The sequence below is a fragment of the Leptonychotes weddellii genome, chromosome 3 (assembly GCF_054177405.1).
Source record: "Leptonychotes weddellii isolate Sample4059 chromosome 3, ASM5417740v2, whole genome shotgun sequence".
Taxonomy (NCBI): Eukaryota; Metazoa; Chordata; class Mammalia; order Carnivora; family Phocidae; genus Leptonychotes; species Leptonychotes weddellii.
The window spans coordinates 104148283-104172003 of record NC_138371.1 but is presented as its reverse complement, the minus strand read 5'-3'; the positions used below and the strand labels follow the sequence as shown (position 1 = coordinate 104172003).

The following is a 23721-nucleotide window of genomic DNA, read 5'->3' as shown; positions in this document are numbered from 1 at the left end:
TTTTTTTTTTTAAAGATTTTATTTATTTATTTGAGAGAGAGAGAATGAGAGACAGAGAGCGTGAGAGGGAGGAGGGTCAGAGGGAGAAGCAGACTCCCCGCTGAGCAGGGAGCCCGATGCGGGACTTGATCCCGGGACTCCAGGATCATGACCTGAGCCGAAGGCAGTCGCTTAACCAACTGAGCCACCCAGGCGCCCCGTCATGCTGTTTCTTTTGCTCATGCTCATGCTCTGTCCAGATTTTCTCATTGCTGTGGTAGAGCACAAAAGAAATTCTCCTTGATACTCTTCCCACCTTATCTGGAACTAATTTATCTTGTCCTTAAGAGCTGCAGGCACTGCATTTTGGTCCACTGCTCTGTAGACCGAAGGGGTGGAAAAAGGGGGGAGGAGACTTCTCTGGAGTAAATGCAGCCCTTCCTCAAGAACCAATATTCTGTTCATCCTTCTGATCTCATTAAGTGTCCTAGACACAGCCCACTCCTCCCCTCCAAGGAACATCCCACTCTATGGGCTTAGGGTTAGTCCCTCAATTTAACATAGTGCCCTGAAAGATTCTGCACCCTGGAAGCCCTCCTGCCCTCTGCTTAAGTCTCAGCGAGCTCTATAGGAGCTTCTGTTGGAGTTGTCCTTGACTTGCTATCACTAAACTGAAGTTTTTAATGAAGTTCTAATCTAATAGTCTCACTCCCACGGCTATTTCTGAGAAGTAGGGTTAGGGGTAGTATTAGCAGACATGGGGGACCATCCGACACTTGAATCTAGTGTTTCTTTTTCCAACTGCTCCTTTTCAAAATATTTGGTTTAAATTTGTAACCCCTTTTATTGTTTAGTTGTGGCTGAAAATCTTTTAGCAGTTCTGTTTTGTCATTATTTTTGTTTATGTTATTAGAGATTTGAAGGAGAAATAATCTGTGAATCTGCTTTACGCAGTACTTTAATGGAATTCTCACTTATTTTATAATTATGAAAAGCAGGTGTTTTTCAAGGATTTCTAATATTCAGGAAAAACTCAAAGGTCTTCTGGCTTTAATTCTCTCAGTCCTCCTTCATTAAAAAAGGCCTCGAGGGGCACCTGGGTGGCTCAGTCAGTTAAGCAGCTGCCTTCGGCCCAGGTCATGATCCCAGGGTCCTGGGATTGAGTCCCACATTGGGCTCCCTGCTCAGCGGGCGGAGGGTGGGGGGGGAGGAGTTCTGCTTCTCCCTTTCCCTCTGCCTGCCGCTCCCCGTGCTTGTGCCCTCTCTCTGTCAAATAAATAAACTCAAAAAATAATGCCTCGAGATCACATTTTGAAATAGTATTTATTTCACTATTCTAAGCTCTCTTTTTGGATTGATCTAGGATTTTGTTTACTGCTGAAGTCCATCTTGAGTATTTTAGCCCTTATTAGTTTTTCTCTTGCTTGAGCAGAGACAGTTATAGAATAGTATTATGCAAAGTAACAGATAGGATTCTTCCACCTTTGTTGTTGTTGTTACAAGAATCTTTATGGATATTATCCTAAAGAATTCCAGGCTACAGGGTCCATTTTTGTGCTTGGTTATAATTACTTGAAATTATTGTATCTTTTTTTTTATAGGAATCAACAGTGAAAGAACCTGAAATTACCACAACCCTTCAGATACATTTCTTTGGAAAAAGAGGAGAAAGAAAACTTCATTATCAGGAATTTCGAAGGTAAATGCAAATATTTATATTCATTTAAGAAAATTTATAGGTAAAAGTTTATAAAACAACTGAATATACTCATTTCCCAGAACTGCAGACAATAAAACTAAATGTATGGATCTATATAGTATTTATCTCTGAGAACAAAACCCATTTAAAAAAAAACTGAAGTTACTATGCTCAAAAATATCTAACCTATTATGAAAAGTAATATGTTTTATAGAATACAATTTTATTTTATTTATTTATTTTTTAGTCAGGGCTGTCACAGGTGTATAGGGGTTTTTGGTAGCACAGATCATATAATGTACTAGTTTGGAGTTTGGGAATAGTTGATCAGGGAAGACTTTCTGAAGGAAATGGCACCTAAGCTGAATCTTGACGGATGAGCAGAAATTACCCAAGCAGAAATGGTGTGGACAGGAAAACATTTGAGGAAAAGAGAACAGCATGAGAAAAGACGTAGAGGCATGAAAATGTATGGTTCATGAAGGGAATTACAAGCAGCTGAGTGTAGGGTAGTAGACGTAAGGTGGTGTGATAAAAGGTGAGAACAGAGGCTGGAGAAGTGTGTACCTGCCTTCAGAAACTTTTGTACTCCGAAAGATCAAGCTTGAATTAACAGTGGGAGGCCCTGAAGAATGATGCGTGAGGGACACCTGGTCAGCTGTGCGTGTCATTTTGGCAGCAGAATAAAGGATAGATTTTATGAGAGAGAAGACCATTCAGATATTCCAAATAAGAAATGATGAGAACCTTGAACTGGTGTAGTGGCAATAAGGATTTTGAAATAGAGTTTTCAAGGCCTATTTAGGCGAGTAAATTGTAGGGCTTAATGATTGAGGAATGAGGTGGAATGCATGAAGACCCAAGTTTCGGGGCACCTGGGTGGCTCGGTTGGGCATCTGCCTTCAGCTCAGGTCATGGTCCCAGGGTCCTGAGATCGAGCCCCACATTGGGCTCCCTGTTCAGCAGGAAGCCTGCTTCTCCCTCTCCTCCCAGCTCATCTCACTCGTGCTCTCTGTCACTATCTTTTTCTCTCTCAAATAAATTAAAAAAAAAAAATCTTAAAAAAAAAAAAAGACCCAAGTTTCTGAATTATGTCAAATCACAATGTACCCCATAGCTAAACTCCAGTAAGTCATTTTAACCTCTCTAGAACAGTTTTTCTCCACAAAATTTTTTAAAATGTCTTTTCTTATATACTTGAAAAATATTAGTATCTTAACATTTCTTAAAATTTCAAAATAAATATCATGATTTAAAACCAAACAAAGCCATTATCATCAACTGCACTTGTTCACACTAATACACCACTCCCCCCTCATTTTAAGATTCCCTAACCTGGTTAATTTTTTTTTTTTTAAGCAATTCTCCAATTTTATTGGATACTTTGAAGGAAACTTTCTTTTTTTTTTTTAATTTTATTATGTACCTGGTTAATTTTTAAAGTTGTGGTAACTTTAATTTTCTTTAAAGGGATAATTTTATTTAAAATTCTTTAAAAAAATTTTTTACTAGCATTTCTGTAAATAATTAACTCAGTGAAATTTGTCATGCCATCATGCAGTTAAAAAAAAAGATCCAATTAACAACAAATGCTTTAAATGCAGTTTTTTGGGGTGCCTGGGTGGCTCAGTTGTTTCAAGTGTCTGCCTTCGGCTCAGGTCATGATCCCTGGGATCAAATCCCGCATCGGACTCCTTGCTCAGAAGGGAGCCTGCTTCTCCCTCTGCCTGCCCCTCCCCCTGCCTGTATTCTCTCTCTCTCTCTCTTGCTCTCACTTGCTCTCTGGCAAATAAATAAATAAAATCTTTAAATGAATGGATGGATGGATGGATGAATGCAGTTTTTCAAGAACTTGTCTCTTGGACAGAGCAAAGTTCTCCTAAAGTTAGAATTAGTATTGTACTAGCTAGAATTGATAATTATAAAATGTCTTTAAAATTTTGCATGAGTCATAAAGTAACAGAAAATAGCCTCTGTGTATATATAATGTTTCTAAAAACTTTTCACCAACATACTGACCAAATTAATAATTAAAATTCCATGAAAATTTTTGTGGCCTGTGTTATTTGGAGTTTTGAGTCTGGTTTTTATGGGAGTGTAATGTATCCTCTTCCTTATAAAAGAGATGTTTGTCCTTGGTCTCAGCCACCTTTTTACAGTTTCTCTGATAAGGGATAATTTGGGCTTATTAGTTTCAAGGAAAGGCAAGGAAGGTGACACAAAATTACAGCTTTTGTGGTAGCTACTTACAATATTTGCCTATAGATATTAGCTTCTCATTTAGAGAAACAGTATTGATTTTGAAAAACACGTATTTGTGATTTATACAGACCTGGATTCAAATGCAGAACTTCACCATTTATTAAGTGGGCTTTGATGAACAAGCAGTTTAATCTGAGTCTCCAGTCCAGGCCATTTCTTCATCTCTGAAATGACAATGCTGATATCTACTTAATAAGTTTATATAAATATGTTAATTTATTATGTGATTATATATAATTACAATGAATGTATTGATTCATGCATAATTTTTAATATGTTGATTTATATATAATTTCTTATTCTAAACAGGAGTCCAGCTGTAAATTGGCACTTGCAATAGAATATAAGTAGGTGGCTTATGAGAAGATGAGAAAGATGAAGAAAAGAAAAACAATGGTAGTGTCTTAAAATGGAGTCAGTAATTAGGCTAGTACACAAAGTGCAAATCATGAGATTCTATGCACTTGCTGAGAGTAAGCCACAAATTTGACTCTGGGCTTTCTGACAGACAGTATGAAGAGGGATACATGATCAGTTACACAGTTCACTGCATCCCTAAGCACTGATTCTACGTAAGGGGGGAGGGGGCATTTATTCCTCATAGGGCCAGAAAGAAAGTTTCCCATGGGTCCTATAAAAAAGGACACTGTGTAATATAAAGACTTACATTCTTAACAGTTATAGTAAGACCAGCAACAAATTTCAAATTTCACAGGCTGTTTTTTTATAGCATCTATCAGCAGAGAACAACTAAAATCATAATTTTAAGCATGGAGGCATACTTCACTTCAGCTTCTAAAATTAAGCTTTTTCTTTAAAACCACTTTACACTTTAATAGGCAAGTACAAGTACTAATAATTAAATACCAAAAATTTAGAAATTGGTAGCAATATAAAAGGGAAAAAGCGCTGGACTTGGGATACAAATAGGTGTAAATCCTAGTTATGCTATTTAGCATTTATTTAGCTGTATGGTCTTGGGCAAATCATGTACGTTTTTTTGTTCTTTGTAAAAATTAATTTTCTCGGGGCACCTGGGTGGCTCAGTCAGTTAAGCAGCTGCCTTCAGCTCAGGTCGTGATCCCAGGGTCCTGGGATCGAGCCCCGCATCGGGCTCCCTGCTCAGCGGAGAGCCTGCTTCTCCCTCTGCCTGTCACTCTGCCTATCTGTGCTCTCTCTCTACGCGTCTGTCAAGTGAACGAATAAAATCTTTAAAAAAAAAAAAAAAAATTAATTTTCTCTAAGATTTTATTTATTTGACAGGAAGAGAGAACACAAGCAAGGGGAGCAGGAGAGGGAGAAGCAGGCTCCCTGCTGCAGGGAGCCCAGGGTGGTTCGATCTCAGGACCCTGGGATCATGACCTGAGCCCAAGGCAGCCACTTAACCAATTGAGCCACCCAGGTGCCCTGTAAAAATTTATAAAATGATACTTGTCCTGCCCATTTTAGAGAGTTGTAAGTAAATATAAAAGTAAATTTAAAAATTAGAAATCATAACAATTTTATAATCTAATAAAGGAAAAGAACAGATCTCTAATTCATCCAAATTTCTCCCTTCTTAATCTTTATTCTGTTCTTTCTGCTCTTATTTATGTTAATATCCTATCCCCCACATGAAAAGTCTGAGGTTGATCTGAGAATTAAATGAGGTAACATATCAAAGTACACACAATGTAACACATAGTAGGCACTCAGAATATGTGCCAAACTCTTATCAACTTAAATTATTTTTAGAGTTTCTAGCAGCTTTGTTTCCCAGCTCCTAGGGCTCTCTCCTTAGGGAATTCTTTTTCTCTGGCTTTTTTCTCTGTTTGCATTTCCCCAGCTCTCTTGGTCAAGATACTTCTTCAGCTTAGAATTTCCTCAGTCTCTTGCCAAAGGCTCCTTAATCCAACTTCTAAAGAAAAAAAATCAAAACTAAAATAAAATTATAGCATATTCATCTTTTTTCCCCCAAGGACTGACTGCTTTAAAATTCAGAGAGAAGGATTTTTTAAGTGAGAAGAGAAAACTAGACACCATTTGTATTTTTCATCACAGATGGCAAAGTTGTTTCCACTTTTATTATCAATTTTTGTATTTGAAAATTCAGTAGGAATTGTGAAGTTGTAATCAGTTTTATGAAGGATCCCTAGCCTTATAAAATTTTCTGGAAATATACTAGAAATGTAATTAAACTTAACAACAAATACAAAGTTACAAAGCAATTATTAATATATATATGATGTGTCAAATAAGAAAAGGGAAAGGCAAGGTTGTAAAAAAAAAAAAGGCATTTATTTGGGATCTTGGGAATCGCAGCTCAGAAGACAGAAATTAAGGCAGCAACCCAGATTGTGCTTCAAAGAGACAAAGGAGCTTGGGATTTTTAAAGGCAAAGGAGGAATTTTCGGCACATAAGTTGTTTTTTTTATGATTGGTGCTGGCAGGGTTACAGTAACACTGTTCCATACATGATTGGTTGCTAAGATTACTGCTAGGCAGAAAGTCCTTTTAAGTCCATTCTTACATGCAGCAGATGTTCATCCTGGATGTTTGCAGTTTGGCAACAATCCAAGTTTAGCATTCTTCTGAGGACTGAGACAGGAAATATGCATAGGCCCTGCTTCTTCAGCATCCTCCCAACTCCATTTTAAGTGACTCTTTTAGCAATGCTTATTCCATTCTATTGTTCTTTTATCAATAGGAAAAGGTATTGATGTCATATTTAATCAATCAATATTCCAGATTTTGTTTCATGCATTATTTAAATTCTTAAATTATAAATTTAAATTCTTCACACAAAGGAACTTAGAAGTTTCTGGAACAAAAACATCCCTTAGCAACTGTAGACTTTACACTAAGGAAAAAGCAGTTATTTAAAAATCTGTTTTATAGTCCAGTAAAACATAATTTTGTTTAAATCTCTGGGTCAAATTTTACTTTACAAAATACTGATGTTTTTATCTAACTCTTTGGCCCAGAATTCTGATTACGGACTGACAATATACAGAATATCCTGTACTAGATAGGTCCATTGTATGGGACTGTCAGTACACAGTGAATTTAAGTTAGAAAAAAATTCTCAGAAATATTTTAAGTCTATTGTCATTCCACAGAATAATTTAACTGACGTAATGTAGATAGACTACTGCTCTGTTCAGATAGTTCGTGTTTTTAATTTCTCAGGAAAAGAACCCATATCTGCATAATATTGGCAGGAATTATCAAGCCAGTGTTAATGTGAACCCAATGAGTACTAAATAGATAAAATAATATGTCTGAACGCAGGAGAAGACATGGCAGATTCAGAAATTAGAAGTTCATTATGACTTAACCAGAAATGTGAGAGATGAAGGTGGGAAGGTCAACACGGACACAGTTATGAAGGCTTTTGTGCCATGCCAAGAACAACAGAGAGCTGTGAAGGCCTTGAATCAGGGAGGTAAGGTGAACATCAGATCCAGCAGATTGGCTAAGGAAACTAGACAAAAGGCAAGAAGATCTGTTAGAGACTATTGCATTAATAGAGAAGAAAGGATAATAATTAGACCAAGGTGGTGGCAGTGGGAACAGAAAGGAAGTGGAGGAATCCAAGGGATTGGTTAGGAGAAGGGACTTAATAGTATTGGTGACTGGTTGAAGAGTAAATAAGGTGAAATCTAAGCTACGGCCTGGTTTCTGAGTGGAACCAATGAAATGTGTGATACCTATTCACTGAGCTAGAGAACACAAGTAAGAACAAGTTTAGGAAATAAAATGATGAATGTAGGGTAGATGTGATCAGTGGGAGCAAAAGGCAAATTGCAGTGGGTTGAGGAGTGAGTGAGGGTGAATAGAGAAAGAAATACAGGTAATTCTTTGAAGGAGATTGACTATAGCAAAGGAAGAGAGGGGGCAGTAGCAGAAAGGGAATGTAAGAAAGGTTTTCCCACGGGCGCCTGGGTGGCTCAGTTGGTTAAGCGACTGCCTTCGGCTCAGGTCATGATCCTGGAGTCCCTGGATCGAGTCCCATATCGGGCTCCTTGCTCAGCAGGGGTCTGCTTCTCCTTCTGACCCTCCCCCCTCTCATGTGCTCTCTCTTTCTCATTCTCTCTCTCTCAAATAAATAAATAAAATCTTTAAAAAAAAAAAGAAAGGTTTCCCCACATATTTAAATGATGATATGAAGAGGGAAAGACAATGCAGGAGTGAATGGGAGTCCAGAGGAGCAAGCCTCCTGAGAAGGAAGAACTAGGGGAATATAGGTGGAATTCAGAGCACAGGTAGCCATCAACAGGAAAAGGGACTCCTCCTTTTCACTAGGACAGAAAAGAGATTGGCAGTGGTGAGAATGGGGATGTGTGCTGTTACATTCCTAGAGTGATAGAAAGAAAATGAATTTCCTAGGTAGTGACCTCTAGTTTCTCTGAGAAGTTGGGGCAAGTCATCTGCTGAGCACAAATAGAAAGCCAGTGGGATAGATTTGTAGAGAAAGTAAACAAATTGAAATAGCCACCGTGGGAAATAGAGAGCTCTCTGGCCTAGCAGCAGGGTGTTGGCAGGGTTGAGGACCCAGTTACAGGTGTAGACCATTAATTTCTGCTGGTGTATGATTTTCTTCAGGCTGCCCTTGAAGGCCTTCAACAGCCACAGGGAGCTGAGGGTAAGAGAGCGGCTGAAGCAATTCAGTAGCTAATTCTTGATACTAAGTCTGGGCTTGAGTAAGGATGGAAAGGGAGGGTGGTTACCTGCATCCTCAGTGCCATCACTACGTGCCTGACATTTGAGTATTTCACATACATTATTTCACCTATCCCTAGAAAGTCAGATAGGAGTCTTCCCTTTTTACAGCTGGAATTTGATGAGACTAATAAGGGACTTGGTCCAGGGTTAAAGATCTTAGAAATTCAGACCCAGGTTTCTCTTAAAAGGTTTAAATGGTCACAAAGTTTCTGAAAGAATTAGTCCCACAGTTCCGTGGTAGGTGGTTAGGTACAGTGAATGGGCTTTCAAGGACCTAGCACTAGACCAGGTGACCAGAGGGATAGAAGACGCATTAAGTAGATACTACCACATGTCAAGAGAAACTTATCAGTTAATGAGAGAGTGTGTGGATAAATTTGTGATTTGTTTGGGTTATTGTTTTTTGGGTTGGCTTGGTTTTTTACTTTTACAAGTAGTGAAAAGACTGAAATACCTCTTAGCCATTTATATTTTTTTTAAGATTTTATTTATTTATTTATTTATTTATTTATTTATTTATTTGACAGAACACGAGAAGGGGGGGCAATAGGCAGAGGGAGAGGGAGAAGCAGGCAAGCAGGCTCCCCGCCGAGCAGGGAGCCCCATGCGGGGCCCGATCCCAGGACCCTGGGATCACGACCTGAACCGAAGGCAGACGCTTAACAACTGAGCCAGCGAGGCGTCCCCCTCTTAGCCATTTAAATAAAAACTAAAGTATAACTTAAGCTCTGTCTGCTGGAATTTCAGTGTTTATTCACTGTTATGAAATCAACAGGTAATTTAATTGTGAAAAATCCATTCTGTATCAGCATATATATAGCTCAGGGGAGAAAAAGATGATGCTCAGCCTACTCAGACAGCTGTTGATGGCCCTACCGACTCTGCATCACCACCTCTGTTTTTCCAGTCTCTTTTTTCCTTTTTTTCTATTTTCTTTAGGGCCTTTTCTTCTACATTTCTTTTCCCACTGTTTTTGTTTCCCCCATTGGCTTTCAGAGCCATATGTTTTGGGAGCTTTTCTCTGCAGTGTAGGTGCTAAAGGTTGGGGTGCCTGATGTAGAGTAAGACCATTACTCCTCAGGGATAGGCTGCTTATTTGTGAGATCCATCCTGATTGGTTGTCCTGGGGTGGGGTTTTTACGGAGACCACAATATGGACCTTTTTATCAGCTCTTCAGCTAGTTTTCAGGTCTTTTTCACAGGGAATTGATCCGTATGTAACTGTAGGTTTTGTGTGCATGTGCCATGTTCCTGATGTACTTTAATTCAGAAATGCCAATTAGTTGAGGATGTTCTAAATTCATGAGGAGTTTTTTTATAAATTTAAAGACGTCTATAAGCAGTGGTGTGCTAATACATATGTTTAACAATCTGCTCTCAGGAAGAACAGCCTGTTTTGTAGCATTTGCCAGTGAGTAATGTATATATTCTACCAAGCCAGTTTCAAGCTGTCATACATGAAATAGAGGTGGAAAAACATGCACAATGGATTCTCAGAGCTGGTAGGAACCAGCTCCAGCACCCTGTGACCTAAAAAATTTAAAAAAAAAAAAAAAAGATAAGGAAAATCAGATTTTTTTCCCATTGTTCCCAACTAATCCACTAATTTATAATCTATTTAATTTGTTCAGAATGTATCTGGTGACTCTACTTACTCTAAATTCAATTCATATATTTATGTCCAGTAATCATGTTCCAAGATTTTCAAGTCATAACAAGATCTATAATTTTAGAGTTAGGAAAGATGGTTTTCCTAAAATATACTTATGTTCTTCAGAAGTAGTATAGTTAGTAAGATGAAAGTAGCTTAAACCAGACAATGTATAGTTTAACAGCAGTTAAATTTATAATATTTTAACCTCAGGGCCTGAAGAAAAAGAAGAAGAAAAGGAGCGAGTTAGTAATGTGTTTATACCACATTCTCTACTTTCCTAAATTCACTGTACACTCATTTGCAAGTAAAGCATTTTTTTTAGCAATCCTAGTTAAGTTGAATTTTCTCACAGTACACGGTATAATAAAACTCAGTAAAACAAAGGACAAGGCATATCAGTAAAAGGTTTCATCGATCTCTCAGCCCAAACTGGAAATGCTTCATATTTTAGACAAACCTCCGCCTTGACCCAGAAAGACACATGGCTTTGATAAATCTGTATATCCTAGTACATTCAGAAAATGTTGTAGGTAACAAACTCTTACCTATCACACAGATAGAAGCCTAAAATCAAACTCCCCCTTCATGCTTTTAAGGTTTATGGGATAAATGTAGAGCCGAAAGCAAGTAGTTTTTCTCCCACTGAACTGCAATAGATTTTTCACCCCACGTATAATTCCATTAAATTGTGACATGACAGATTTTTAACATGTAGAAAGGTGAATAAAACTATCTGCAACATGTTAAAACACATGGAGATAATACTTTTCACATGATTTAGGATATAAATAAATCAAGTGCAGCATTTCTGAGTTCTTGTTCAAAGAAGATTTTTTTTAATCTGATATCCTTTTAACCTGTACTTTTCTCAGGGAGCTGTTGGTGACCGTTTGATCAGACTGCCGTGTTTTTATTTTTAAAAGAATGTTGAGTCATTTATTCATATGTTATTGTCCAAATGATTATAAATACTTTTAGGTAAATCTAAGATTTTGATACAAAGCCATTGACTACATTTATCAACTTTGGTATCTGAAAAATATTAACCATTAATTATGATTAACATTCTAAAAACAGTAGCCCAACTGAATGTTAAGTTTCTCTGATTATGGATAATTTTTCTATGTTGGAAAAAAATTGTTATAGATACATCAGAGCAACATTTTACATACTTTTGTAAATCTTTGTCAGAATGTATGTTGCCAAGTATAATTTGCACAAACAAATTGAGTATAGGGAGTGACAGAGTGACAGTATTGGACTTAATCAGCTTCTCTGCATCCTCCACTCCCCCACTCCTTGCACAGCACTAATACTTTGTTTGACTCAACATTTCAAGAGGCCAGCCACTCAGTAGGTTTTGCTGAAGGTGCTTTGCGATCCTATTTACAATACTAAGGTTGAATGCTACTAGTTCCTTACATCAATTTTATATTTTAACATTTAGATTTATGGAGAATTTACAAACAGAGGTCCAAGAAATGGAATTCCTTCAGTTTTCTAAAGGTTTGAGTTTCATGAGAAAAGAAGACTTTGCAGAGTGGTTACTTTTCTTCACTAACACTGAAAATAAAGACATCTATTGGAAAAATGTAAGAGAGAAGTTGTCAGCAGGAGAGGTTGGTATACCTTTTTATTATGCTTCTGGTAAAGATGAAATAATGTTAGAAATATTTACCTAATTAGGGACACCTGGGTGGCTCAGTTGTTAAGCATCTGCTCAGGTTATAATCCCAGGGTCCTGGGATCGAGTCCTGCATCAGGCTCCCTCCTCAGTGGGAAGCCTGCTTCTCCCTCTCCCACTCCCCCTGATTGTGTTCCCTCTCTTGCTGTGTCTCTATCAAATAAATAAATAAAATCTTTTAAAAAATTAAATAAATAAAAAAAATATTTACATAATTAAATAAAGTAACTTAAAAATTAACAAAAACCATGTTACTCTCTATTATTTAAGTATAAAATCAAGGTGAGAAATGTTCTTTACATACTGTTTTCATATGAATGAATTATTGCCTAAGATACAATCAGTATAGCAATATGAGTTTTGCATTTCCAGTAAAGTCGGGAATAAGAATGTTCACTGTCACCACTATTACTTACTATTGTTCTGGAAATCTTAGCCAGTGCAAATTAATAGGATTAAAGAATATAAACATTTGAAAGGAGTCACAGTTGTCTTTGTTTGCATAGATGTAATTATATATCTAGAAAACCCAAGAGACTCAAATTGAAAAGCATTTAGAAACAGTAAAAATTCAATAAAGTGCCTGTTACAATGCTAATATATTAGCAATAACTGTCCTGTGTACAAATTGCAAATTAGAAAATGTATTGGGACTAGTGTGTGTATGTATATGAAGAAATGATTGCCAAACTACTAATAATGATTAATACACTGTTGTGAGATTTTTTTGTGACTTTTTACTTTATGTATTGCTTTTACTTCATTGTTCCAATACATGTTTTTGGAGTAGACATGTATTTTTATATAATTTTTTTAAAGCTATTTCTATAGTGAGGAAAAAGATAATAAAATGTAATGAAGATCCCATTTATAATTACAATAGAAACATGTAACAATTAGAAATAAATTTAACGCCAAATATATGAAGAAAACCTTTAAGGTCTTGATAGATATAAAAGTTACCTAATTATAGTGACATCTCCTATGAATGGGAAATCTTAGTATTATAAATGTAGCAGTTCTCCCTTAGATTCATCTATAAATGTAATGGTTATATTAGAACAGCCTCGGTTGCAGTTACAAATTAACCCTGAAATCCCCATGGCTAACACAAGAAAGATTTCTTTCTCAATCATGGTGTGAAGCTATGCACACAGTTGCTCAGGGACCCAGACTCTCCAAGCTCTGCCATCTTGGAGCTTTACCTCTGGAAAAAACATCATCTGCAGAGGCTGTGTCAGGAAAATAAAGGAGTGAGTACATTCTAGCAATTAAATGTTTTGGCCAGAAACATCACCCTTGGTTATTGGCCAGACTAATTATATGACCCCCATGTAACTGCAAAGAGGCAAAAAGGTGTAATCTTTCCTATATGCAGGAATCAAAAGAGAACCAGATATTGGTGAACACGAATGGGTTCCAATAAAAATGCTGTTGGATTCTTACAAGTGACCTAGACAAACCATAAAAGTTTATATGAAAAGAATGCTGAGGGGACAAGAGCTATATGGGAAATCTCTGTACCTTCCCCTCGGTTTTGCTGTGAACCTGAAACTGCTTTAAAAAAATTAAGTCTTTAAAAAAAGAATGCCAAGATAAAGTGGCATTAGGTTAATTCACTGGCCATGTGAGGGAGAAAATGAAGGTAAATCTCTGCCTCACTCATTACTCTAAAATTCCAAATGGATCTAAGAATTAAATGTTAAAGGGAAAAATGGGGCACCTGGGTGGCTCAGTCGGTTAGGCATCTGCCTTCGGCTCAGGTCATGATCTCAGGGTCCTAGGATCGAGCCCCACATCAGGCTCCCTGCTCAACGGGGAGTCTGTTTGTCCTTTTTTCTCTGCCTCTCTTCCCCTGCTCATGCTCTCTCTTTCTCTCTCAAAAATAAATAAATAAAATCTTAGAAAAAAGAGAGAGAAAAATGAAACTGGGTGTGTTTTTGTTTTTTTAAGATTTTATTTATTCATTTGAGACACAGAGATAGAGAGAGAGAGATGAGCAGGGGGAGAGGCAGAGAAGGAGGCTCCCTGCTGAGCCAGGAGCCCAATGTGGGGCTCGATCCCAGGACCCTGGGATCATGACCTGAGCAGAAGGCAGACACTTAACCATCTGAGCCACCCAGGTGCCCCGAAACTGAGTGTATTTAGAAGAAAACTTGGAAACAATCATCTTAGAGTGGGGTATACATATCTTTCTAGGCAAAACTCAGAAGCTTTCAAGGAAAACTTGATGAAATTGCTACCTAAAGGTTAAAATTCTGTTGCTTCCCCTCATCTCCTCCCAAAATTATAATCAAAGTCAAAAGAAAAAAAATAACGAAATGGGGAGGGGAGGAATATTGGCATCACATGTAGTAGGCCCATTTCTTTAATTTATAATGAGATCTTAAAAATCAAGAACTTTGGGAGCACCTGGGTGGCTCAGTCATTTAAGTGTCTGACTCTTGATTTCAGCTCAGGTCATGATCTCAGGGTCATGAGATAGAGCCCCACATTGGGCTCTGCACTGGGTATGGAGCCTGCTTGGGGTTTTTTCTGTCCCTCTCTCTTTGCCCCTTCCCCCTCAAAAAAATTTTTAAAAATCAAGAACTTTGAAGGGTCTTACATTTTGCCCTATTTAATATATAATGGGATCCTAAAAGTCACTGTGTTAATAACTGTAAAGTATCTGAGGTTTTATCTATTTGGAAGTTAGCCTGTACCATTTCATGGATGCTGACAAAAGACACGTACTTGGGTCAGAGACAAAAAAACTTTATTATTCATAGCATAGCAACAGTATGAACATCATGTTTGGTCAGTTCCTCCTCACCTCCCAAGGCCTGCGGGGACCATGTTGAGGGGCCCTTGTGGATGCTGCCCATGCACATAGCCAAGAAAGCTCATTTTCAGGAATCTGAATCTTTTATAATGGGCAGTAAGCAAAACTGTCCTCTGCTTCCAAAGGAGACATTGTCAATATTCGAGGCTGTTCACTATACAAACATCCTTGGGAAGATAGTCTGGAATAAAAAGGTGGTTGGAGCCTTTGTTTGAAAGATGTGCAGAAACATGAGAGACCCATGGACACTTGTTTCCTAGCAATAAGTCACATAACATTAAAAATCTGGGCAAAGGACATAAAAAAGACACAAGAAGAGAAAGCCACAAATGATTAATAAGAACATAAAACTGAAAGTGTTTCACATCAGTCACAATTCAAGACATACAGATTGAAACATTAATGGTGTACCATTTTTCACTTATCAGTAAAAGAAAAATCAGAAAGGTTGCACCCAGTGATGGCTTATGACGCAGAGAAATGGCCATTCTTATTTGTGCTAATAAGATCTATTGTTAAAAGTATAAAGCAAGGGGGGTTGCCTGGGTGGCTCAGTTGGTTAAGCATCTGACTCTTGATTTCAGTTCAGGTCATGATCTCAGGGTCCTGGGATCAAGCCCTGCTTCAGGCTCTGTACTCAGTGGGGAGTCTGCTTGAGGAGTTTCTCCTTCTCTGTCTCTGTCCCCACTCACACACACACACTCTCTCTCTCTCTCTCAAATAAATAAATCTTTAAAAAAAAAAAGTATAAAACAAGGTGTAGAAATGTGTGAAGAGGATGTTCCCACTGTGTAAAACAGGGGTGTGTGTGTGTTCTTTTATATGAGTAGAATATTTCTGGAAGGGTACACAAAGAATTGGTAACAGTGCTTTACCTATGGGGAAGAGAACTGGAGGTTGAAGGAAGAGAGAAGACTTTATTTTTTATGCATAATATGGTTAGAATTTTTTTACCATGTGTATATGTTACCTCTTCAAAAACTTAGTTAAAATTTTAAAAGTAAAAATTCCATAAATTCACAAAGGCTAAAAGCAGTAAAACTTGAATAAGACCACACATAAGCAGAGGACATGATCCTGAAGGTCCCTACAAAGAGAAACTTTTTCAGGAAGAGAAGAATTTATTTTCAAATTAAGAATTTTCATACCTGGGACACCTAGGTGGCTCAGTCGGTTAAGCATCTGCCTTCGGCTCAGGTCATGATCCCAGGGTCCTGGGATCAAGTCCCACATCGGGCTCCTTGCTCTTCGGGGAGCCTGCTTCTCCCTCTCTCTCTAACAAATAAATTTTTAAAAAAAAGAATTTTCTTACTTTGTTTACTTTTTCAATGGAAAAACTAGTTTTTCTAACTTATTTTTTGTTTTGTTTTTATGTGTATAGGTTTTAAAGTCAGGTGAACCAAGGTTCAAATCCCCATGTACCATTTAGTAGACCTGAACAAATTACTTAATTCATGAAAGGTTACTTACCTTAGGCTTAGAGAGGCTAAGACCATGCACATAGTAAATGGCAGAACTGAAGTTTCAACATAGGTTCCTCTAACTCCAAAACCCAGTGCTCTTACTCAGTGCTGTGTCCATTGATAAAGCAGAAAAACAAGGAGGCAGACCACTTAACAGGATGTATTAGTTTCCTTAGGCTGCCATAACAAAATACCACAGGCTGGATGGCTTAAACAACAAATTTGTTTTCTCACATCTGGAACCTGGAAGTCTAAGATCAAGGTGCTGGCAAGTTGGTTTTGGTGAAGTCTCTCCTCCCAGTTTGCATACTTCTCACTGTGTCCTCACATGGCCTGTCCTCTGTGCATAACACACAGAGTCAGAGAGCCCTGGTGTCTCTTCGTCATTTTACCAGGATACTAGTCCTATCAGATTAGGGTCCTACCCTTATGCCTTCATTTAGCCTTCATTGCCTTCCTAACAGCCCTGTCTCCAAATACAGTCATGTTGGGCGTTAGGGTTTCAACCTATGCATTTTGAGAAGACAGAATCCAGTCTGTACCACAGGGCCACCCCAGGTCTTGGCCTACTCCAGGAGACCCCTTTCACCCAGTGAGCAGTCTACACAACCATACACTGTGGCCATGCCCATTCTCTTTAATAAGACTTTCTTAGAAAGCTATAAAAGTTTAGAAGGTTTATGACAGAAACAGGACTTATGCTTATATTCTAAGATTTTTAATGTATTTACAAAATTGTAATTAAAATTCACTTTTGTTATTTTATTAGAGCATTAGTTTGGATGAGTTCAAGTCATTTTGTCATTTTACGACCCACTTGGAAGACTTTGCTATTGCTATGCAAATGTTCAGTTTAGCTCATCGTCCTGTCAGACTGGGTAAGTTTTATGACTTAATTTTTATCATCTATAAACAGTGTCACTCTATTCTTCAACTAGAACATACTGATCAAGGGGCCAGTTATCAGTAAAACAGTTGATTGGCCTTTTAATTCATTGTGGTTACTCTAGACTTAAAGCATTGACTCTCACATTTAACAATTACTTTATTTGCTTTTACTTTCCTTATTTTTCCCCTAAGAAGGAAAAGAGAATATTTAAATACCTTCTTTAAAATATTGGTTAAATTAAAATGCTTCTCTTTCAATTACTTTCATGACATTTCTCAGCCAAATTTATTATTTCGATATGCTCTTAATGAGTATTTTTGGTTTTGTTTTACTTCCCATTAATGAACATTTAGATTTGTTTTTGCTTCTCAAATAATAAAATTTAGATGAATTCCACTTAGACTATTTCACTATTTCACCATCAGCTATGGTTGATGAGTTCTTTTATGTTTTATTTCAGCGGAGTTTAAGAGGGCCGTGAAAGTAGCAACAGGACAGGAGCTCTCAAACAATATTTTGGACACCGTCTTCAAGATCTTTGATGTGGATGGTGATGAATGTCTTAGTCATGGAGAGTTTCTTGGGGTTTTAAAAAACAGGATGCATCGAGGTTTATGGGTAAAGATTTTGAGTTTTTAAATAATTACATGTTTACATGTAATTGAATGAATGATATTTTACACCTAGAATTTGGACAAATCTATAGTCTTAAATGGAGGCTTTATCATTTATAAAGAGATTATAAGCTATGATCACAACACCGAGATACCTCCTACAGATGGAATCCAGTATTTTTCTTTGCCTTTATTTTTTATCTGAATCTAATCAGAAACCACTATTCAGAAATCATAGCCTAGAATTTTGCCTTGGGCTCTGTAGTTAAGACACACCTAAATTCAAATCCCAACTCTGTCACTTACTAACTTCCTAATCTTGCAAAGCCACTTAATTTTTCAGAGCCTCACATTCCTCATCTGTGTACAATGAGGAAACTAATAGAATCTACTGGAAAAAAATTTTTTAAGAATTAAGTGTAGAATATTTAGTATAGTGTCTGAGACACTTGAAGTAAACGTTAGCCATTATCACTGCATTCAAATTCACATATTGGTCTGTGGGACAAATAAAACTCACAATTTTGTTTAAAGTCTTCAGGTTGAAAACATGGGTGGAAAGAGAACTATGTGATAAGCAGGTAGTTAGGCCATAAGAGAGGAGAGAGAATGAGGGAGAGGATATGGTAGGTTCATAAACAAATCTATTTATTTACAACTCAGAAAAGCATGTTCGTTTTCCTGCTACAAACATTTATGGAAAATGAATAAATATGATTTCTATTAGCAAACATGTTTTACAAGCTTTGTAGTAGTACCCAGTACCTCATAGTTAACAGTCATATCCCTGGAAATTAAACCAGCCTTTGCAGTTAACAGTTTAATATACTAAGGAGCCTCTTTGCCATTTCTCAAGAGACATTAAATAGAAGACCTGTAAATCAATCAGAAACTTTTGCTTCCTTTTGGCAGATTTCCAGCAATGCTGTGCTCCTGTGGTCACCAGGATACAAATATTTTCTAACCTTTACTTTGTTGTTTAACTGAGAAGACCCATACAGAACCTTTTAATTCATAGAGCACTTAGGTGAATTATATTATTTCTTCTTAAGGGTTCTTATCAAATGTATTGTTTTCTTTTTTTTTAACTTCGGCAAGGTTAAATCAAAGTTTTAGGCTTATAATTTTTATCCCACTTAGCTAAATAAAGTTCACCGTTAAAAGGGAAACATTATAAAATATTATAAAGCATTATGAAATAATCACATTTTAAACCAATATGTGAACAAGATCACCCAAAGTCTTCATTATCTTCTTAGGAGGAAGCTCTAATCACGTATACTTAGCTTCCATTCCCTAGTTACCCCAAGGATATTCTTACATCACGTTCACTTTTTTGTCTTTTATCCTGTCTTACTTACAATTCTGTTGCAGTTATCTTTTACAACATAATCCATCTCATGTACTTTTTGGAGGTGTGTGGGGAATAATAACAGAGCTCACATGAAATCGTGTTTAATCTTGAAGAGAATGATCTCTTTACTTTTACTTTTGGTTAACAGGTACCACAACAACAAAGTGTACAGGAATACTGGAAATGTGTGAAAAGAGAAAGCATTAAAGGAGTAAAAGAAGTCTGGAAACAAGCTGGAAGAAATCTCTTTTAGAAAAAGATAATCTGAGAATCAATACTGCTCCAAATGTCAGAATTTGGAATTTGTTTAAAATACTAGATTTTTGTCTTCTTGATTTTCTTTGTAATATAAAGATGCCTTATATTTACCTTCTGAATCAATAATTTCTTAATAAAATTTCATTAAAGAACTTAGTAAAAATAGATACATTCTGTCAGAGGGCCTAGAATTGAAGTAATGCTTTGTACTTTGATAAGATGGAAAACCTAGTTATTCACTGATTTCTTAGAGACAGTAGTACAACGTGCTCTTTGGAAGGGTGTCAGCTAGTACTTACAGAAAAAAGTATTTGATATACAAGGCCAATATCAAGTCCAGGAGTCCTGATGTTCCCAGTAGAGCAAATTAAATTAAAAACTTCTCAGGTTTTCTCATCTGTATCTCATAACTCATAAGCTTCTTGTGTATTTTATTTCAGTTAGCTGTATATTAGTTGTCTTAAAAATAATGTGTAAATTTCAATATCCTATGTAGAAACAGAATAAAGTATTTACACAGACACAAAAATTACATGTGTTTTTTTACATGTGTTTTTTAAAGCTTTTTTTATAAATGTAAATTCTCTCGTTAGTATTGACAACTTACTGGTTTATGTTCTTATAAACTAGTGTAATTGGTGGGGTGCCTGGCTGGCTCAGTCTGTGGAGTGTGCAACTCTTGATCTTGGGGTTGTGGGTTTGAGCCCCACACTGGGTGTAGAGAGTACTTAAAAATAAAAAAATAAAAAAAATAGTGGGGCACCGGAGTAGCTCAGTTGGTTGAATGTCTGACTCTTGATCTCAGCTCAGGTCTTGATCTCAGGGCCATGAGTTCAAACCCCATGTTGGGATCCACAATGAGCATGGAGCCTACTTTAAAAAAAAAAAAAAGGCAAAAAAACTAGTGTGATTGGGGAATCCTGATCACAAGATCAGGGTCTCATGGGATGTATTGGGTTGTGGGTGAATGTTTAAAATGGCACTAAAAATTAATTGGCATTAAATATAAAATGCTGTTATTAATAAAATGGCATTTTTTAACACAGTAAGTGAAAATTATTTTTTAAAAATATGCTTCTCAAACAAGAATATTGCAAATATTTAAAAAACATTGCATTCCCTGATTAAATGGCTGACTCTGAGACTGGAGCAGGAAAGGTACAAGATGAACCTGGAAGTGAAGTAGTCAAAAAACAATGAGGACATACCAAAAGGGCAAGAGCCACTTGAAGGGGCCCTCCCTGGCCAAATATGATACAATATGAGTAACAAAGTAATTAATGTCAGTAATGGATCATAACCTATTGAATGAATTAAGAATCAATGAGCTTAACACTGATAATCAATTGATTAATGGGACAAGAGGAACCTCTCCCTTACAGCTGCTACATGGAAAACTCCTGTTTGAATAATGCTTGAGAATGACAAGTGGTAAAAGCTTTTGTCCAATTATTATTAAAAAAAACATTTATTTTGGTGCTGATTAGGAAACATAAATTTGTTCTAACTCACTATTTTAGGAATAACTAATTTTTGTATTTCTTTATTGTAAAACCAAACCAAGAGAAAAGATAAGCAGTGCAAATAGAGGATGTACATCCTCCCATCATTTCCTCTTAGCCATTAAAATACTATCTGACTCTCCTACCTGACTGCCCAGTTGTCCTTATGGGTAAATATTAGGGGTATAAAAGTCAAAACCTAGGATAGTTTCTGGTGTTTTCACAGTCTCAATTTTTCCAGCTTCTACCTGGCACTGACTCCCTCTGCCCACTTTTCTCAGCATCCAATGAATACTATGCTCCAGCCCTATAAAACCTCTAGCCTTTCCCCACTTACACCCATGCTTTTCATTTTCATGTTTCCCTACCTCCAAGCCTTTACACACACCAGCTTCTCCTGATGGCAATGATTTTTGCTCTCCTGTCATTGTGGCAAAGTTTTAGAAATCCACTTGCTGTCTACATGTCAAGTATGTCTCTACTAAACTGTTAAATCAGGATTAGGAACAGTGCCTTAGTCATCTTTATTTTTTTATATAAAATGTATATACTTTTATAATAAATATATTAAAAATATAAAATTTATGTAATTTATAAAATTTTATATAAAATATATGTTAAAAAATAATATATATAGGGGAACCTGGGTGGTTCAGTCAGTTAAGCGTCTGCCTTCAGCTCAAGTCATGATCCCAGTATCCTGGGATTGAGCCCTGCATCAGGCTCCCTGCTCTGCGGGGAGCCTGCTTCTCACTCTCCTGCTGCTGCTCCCCCTGCTTCTGCTTTCTCTCTCTCTGTTAAATAAATAAATAATCTTAAAAAAAAAAGTTCTCATATCTAACCCCATTCTGTTTATATATATATATTTAAAATTATATATATAATTATATATATAATATATATAATTTTAATATTTTAAATCTAGCTGAGTACCTGGCTTATAGAAGGCATCCAACAAATATTTGTATAAAGGAAGGAAGAGGAGAATGGGACAGAGAAGGAGTGGAAGAGAAATAGGGAAGGAAGGCTTTTTTTTTTTTAAGATTTTATTTATTTATTTGACAGAGACACAGCGAGAGAGGGAACACAAGCAGGGGGAGTGGGAGAGGGAGAAGCAGGCTTCCCGCGGAGCAGGGAGCCCGACATGGGGCTCGATCCCAGGACCCTGGGATCATGACCTGAGCTGAAGGCAGATGCTTAACGACTGAGCCACGCAGGTGCCCCGGGAAGGAAAGCTTTTAACGTCCGTCAGTAAGTACACAAACAAGAACCTGCCGGGTTGCCAAACATAAAATGGTGAATTAAGACAAATGGTCACTGTTGTCGTGGAACTTATAGTCTAAAGGTAGAGACTGAAAACTAACGAGGAAACTTTTTTTAAGATTTTATTCATTTATTTGAGAGAGAGAGCATGAGCAGGGGGACGGACAGAAGGAGAAGCCGACTCCCCACTGAGCACAGAACCTGACGTGAGGCTCCATCCCAGACTCCAGGATCATGACCTGAGTCCAAAGCTGAAGTTTAACTGACTGAGCCACCTGGGCGCCCCTAACCAGAAAACTTTTTAAATATATCCTCATAAATTAAGATTTTTTAATAATAAAGCAGTGTTAGAGAACAGAGGAGTAGCCTTTCTTAAAGCAGGAGTTTTCAGGGACTGAGAAAATTTTCAATTTTCCAAGACAAAAGGAGATGTTCTACAACCAAAAAATGAATAATTCATTTTCATCATTATCGTGTGATTGCTGCAAACAACTTGATCCCATTTGAAAAGGATATGGATAAAATATTTGTATCAAATAAGCAAACTAGGTTTGCTAGTGTCTCCTCTTAGCAGTGTGGAGACAGTCACCTTGAAAGCAGCTGCACTTTCCATTTTATTTTTTTTTTTTTAAGATTTTATTTATTCATTTGACAGAGAGATAGCGAGAGCAGGAACACAAGCAGGGCAGCAGGAGAGAGAGAGAAGCAGGCTTCCCGCGGAGCAGGGAACCCGATGCGGGGCTCGATCCCAGGACCCTGGGATCATGACCTGAGCCGAAGGCAGACGCTTAACGACTGAGCCACCCAGGCGCCCCGCAGCAGCACTTTCTAATTTGAACTGAATCTTTGGTCCTTTCCTTTTCTCTGATTTTATGGAATAAATGATCATTGAGTCTCCTGATATTTTGGTGGTTAGCTTGTACTTCTCTGCTTATCTTGAAAGCAGGGAGGGTGGCAGTTATCCTATCCTGAGCCCTGCCTCCACCTCTTTTCTCCTTGTCCACTCCCTTAGGAGATTTCATTCTCACCTCTGGCTTCTGTTCCCGCCCCTGAATTTCTGGCCCAGTTACCTTCTGGATGTCTCCCATTTTGTTGGTCCAACTCAACATGTCCAAAAGTGACCTGATCATCTCCCCCTCTTTTCCCAAACCTTGCTTCTTCACACATGTCCCTCTGTTTCAGTGAGTGTCTCTCAATAGACCAAAGCGGGAACCAAGCAGTTGTCCTAGAATCTTATACTCCCTTATTCCTCCATATTGAATGAAGTCCTGTCAATTCTACTTCCTCAGAATCTCCCAAACTTGTTCTCCACCTTCCAGCCCCATTGCCACTGCCTTAGTTCAGGCCCTGAGTGGTTAGTTATTACTTAGATCACCACAACAGAATCCTGGTACCCTCCAGGCCTGGCCCCCAATAAAAGCACAGTGATTCAGCATCCACGCTGGTGTTAGACTACCTGGATTCAATCTCAGCTCCATCACTTGACAATTTCCTAATCTTTGGCAAGGTACTTAACTTTTATGTGCCCAGTTGCTCATCTAAAAAGTGGGAATGATTGTAATTCCAATGTAATAG

At 37.4% G+C, this 23721-nt stretch overlaps 1 protein-coding gene across 1 annotated transcript in view; it reads left to right on the top strand.

The window, feature by feature from the left end:
* The window catches only part of MICU2 (mitochondrial calcium uptake 2), a 149971-nt gene extending 130058 nt beyond the window's left edge, over positions 1-19913 (top strand). The window contains exons 7-11 of the mRNA XM_081815494.1: positions 1581-1678; positions 11746-11917; positions 17036-17144; positions 17616-17773; positions 19272-19913. Coding sequence (XP_081671620.1) covers positions 1581-1678; positions 11746-11917; positions 17036-17144; positions 17616-17773; positions 19272-19376 — 642 coding nt within the window. The 3' untranslated portion in view covers positions 19377-19913. The remainder of the gene's footprint in view (positions 1-1580; positions 1679-11745; positions 11918-17035; positions 17145-17615; positions 17774-19271) is intronic.
* The last annotated feature ends 3808 nt before the right edge of the window (positions 19914-23721 follow it).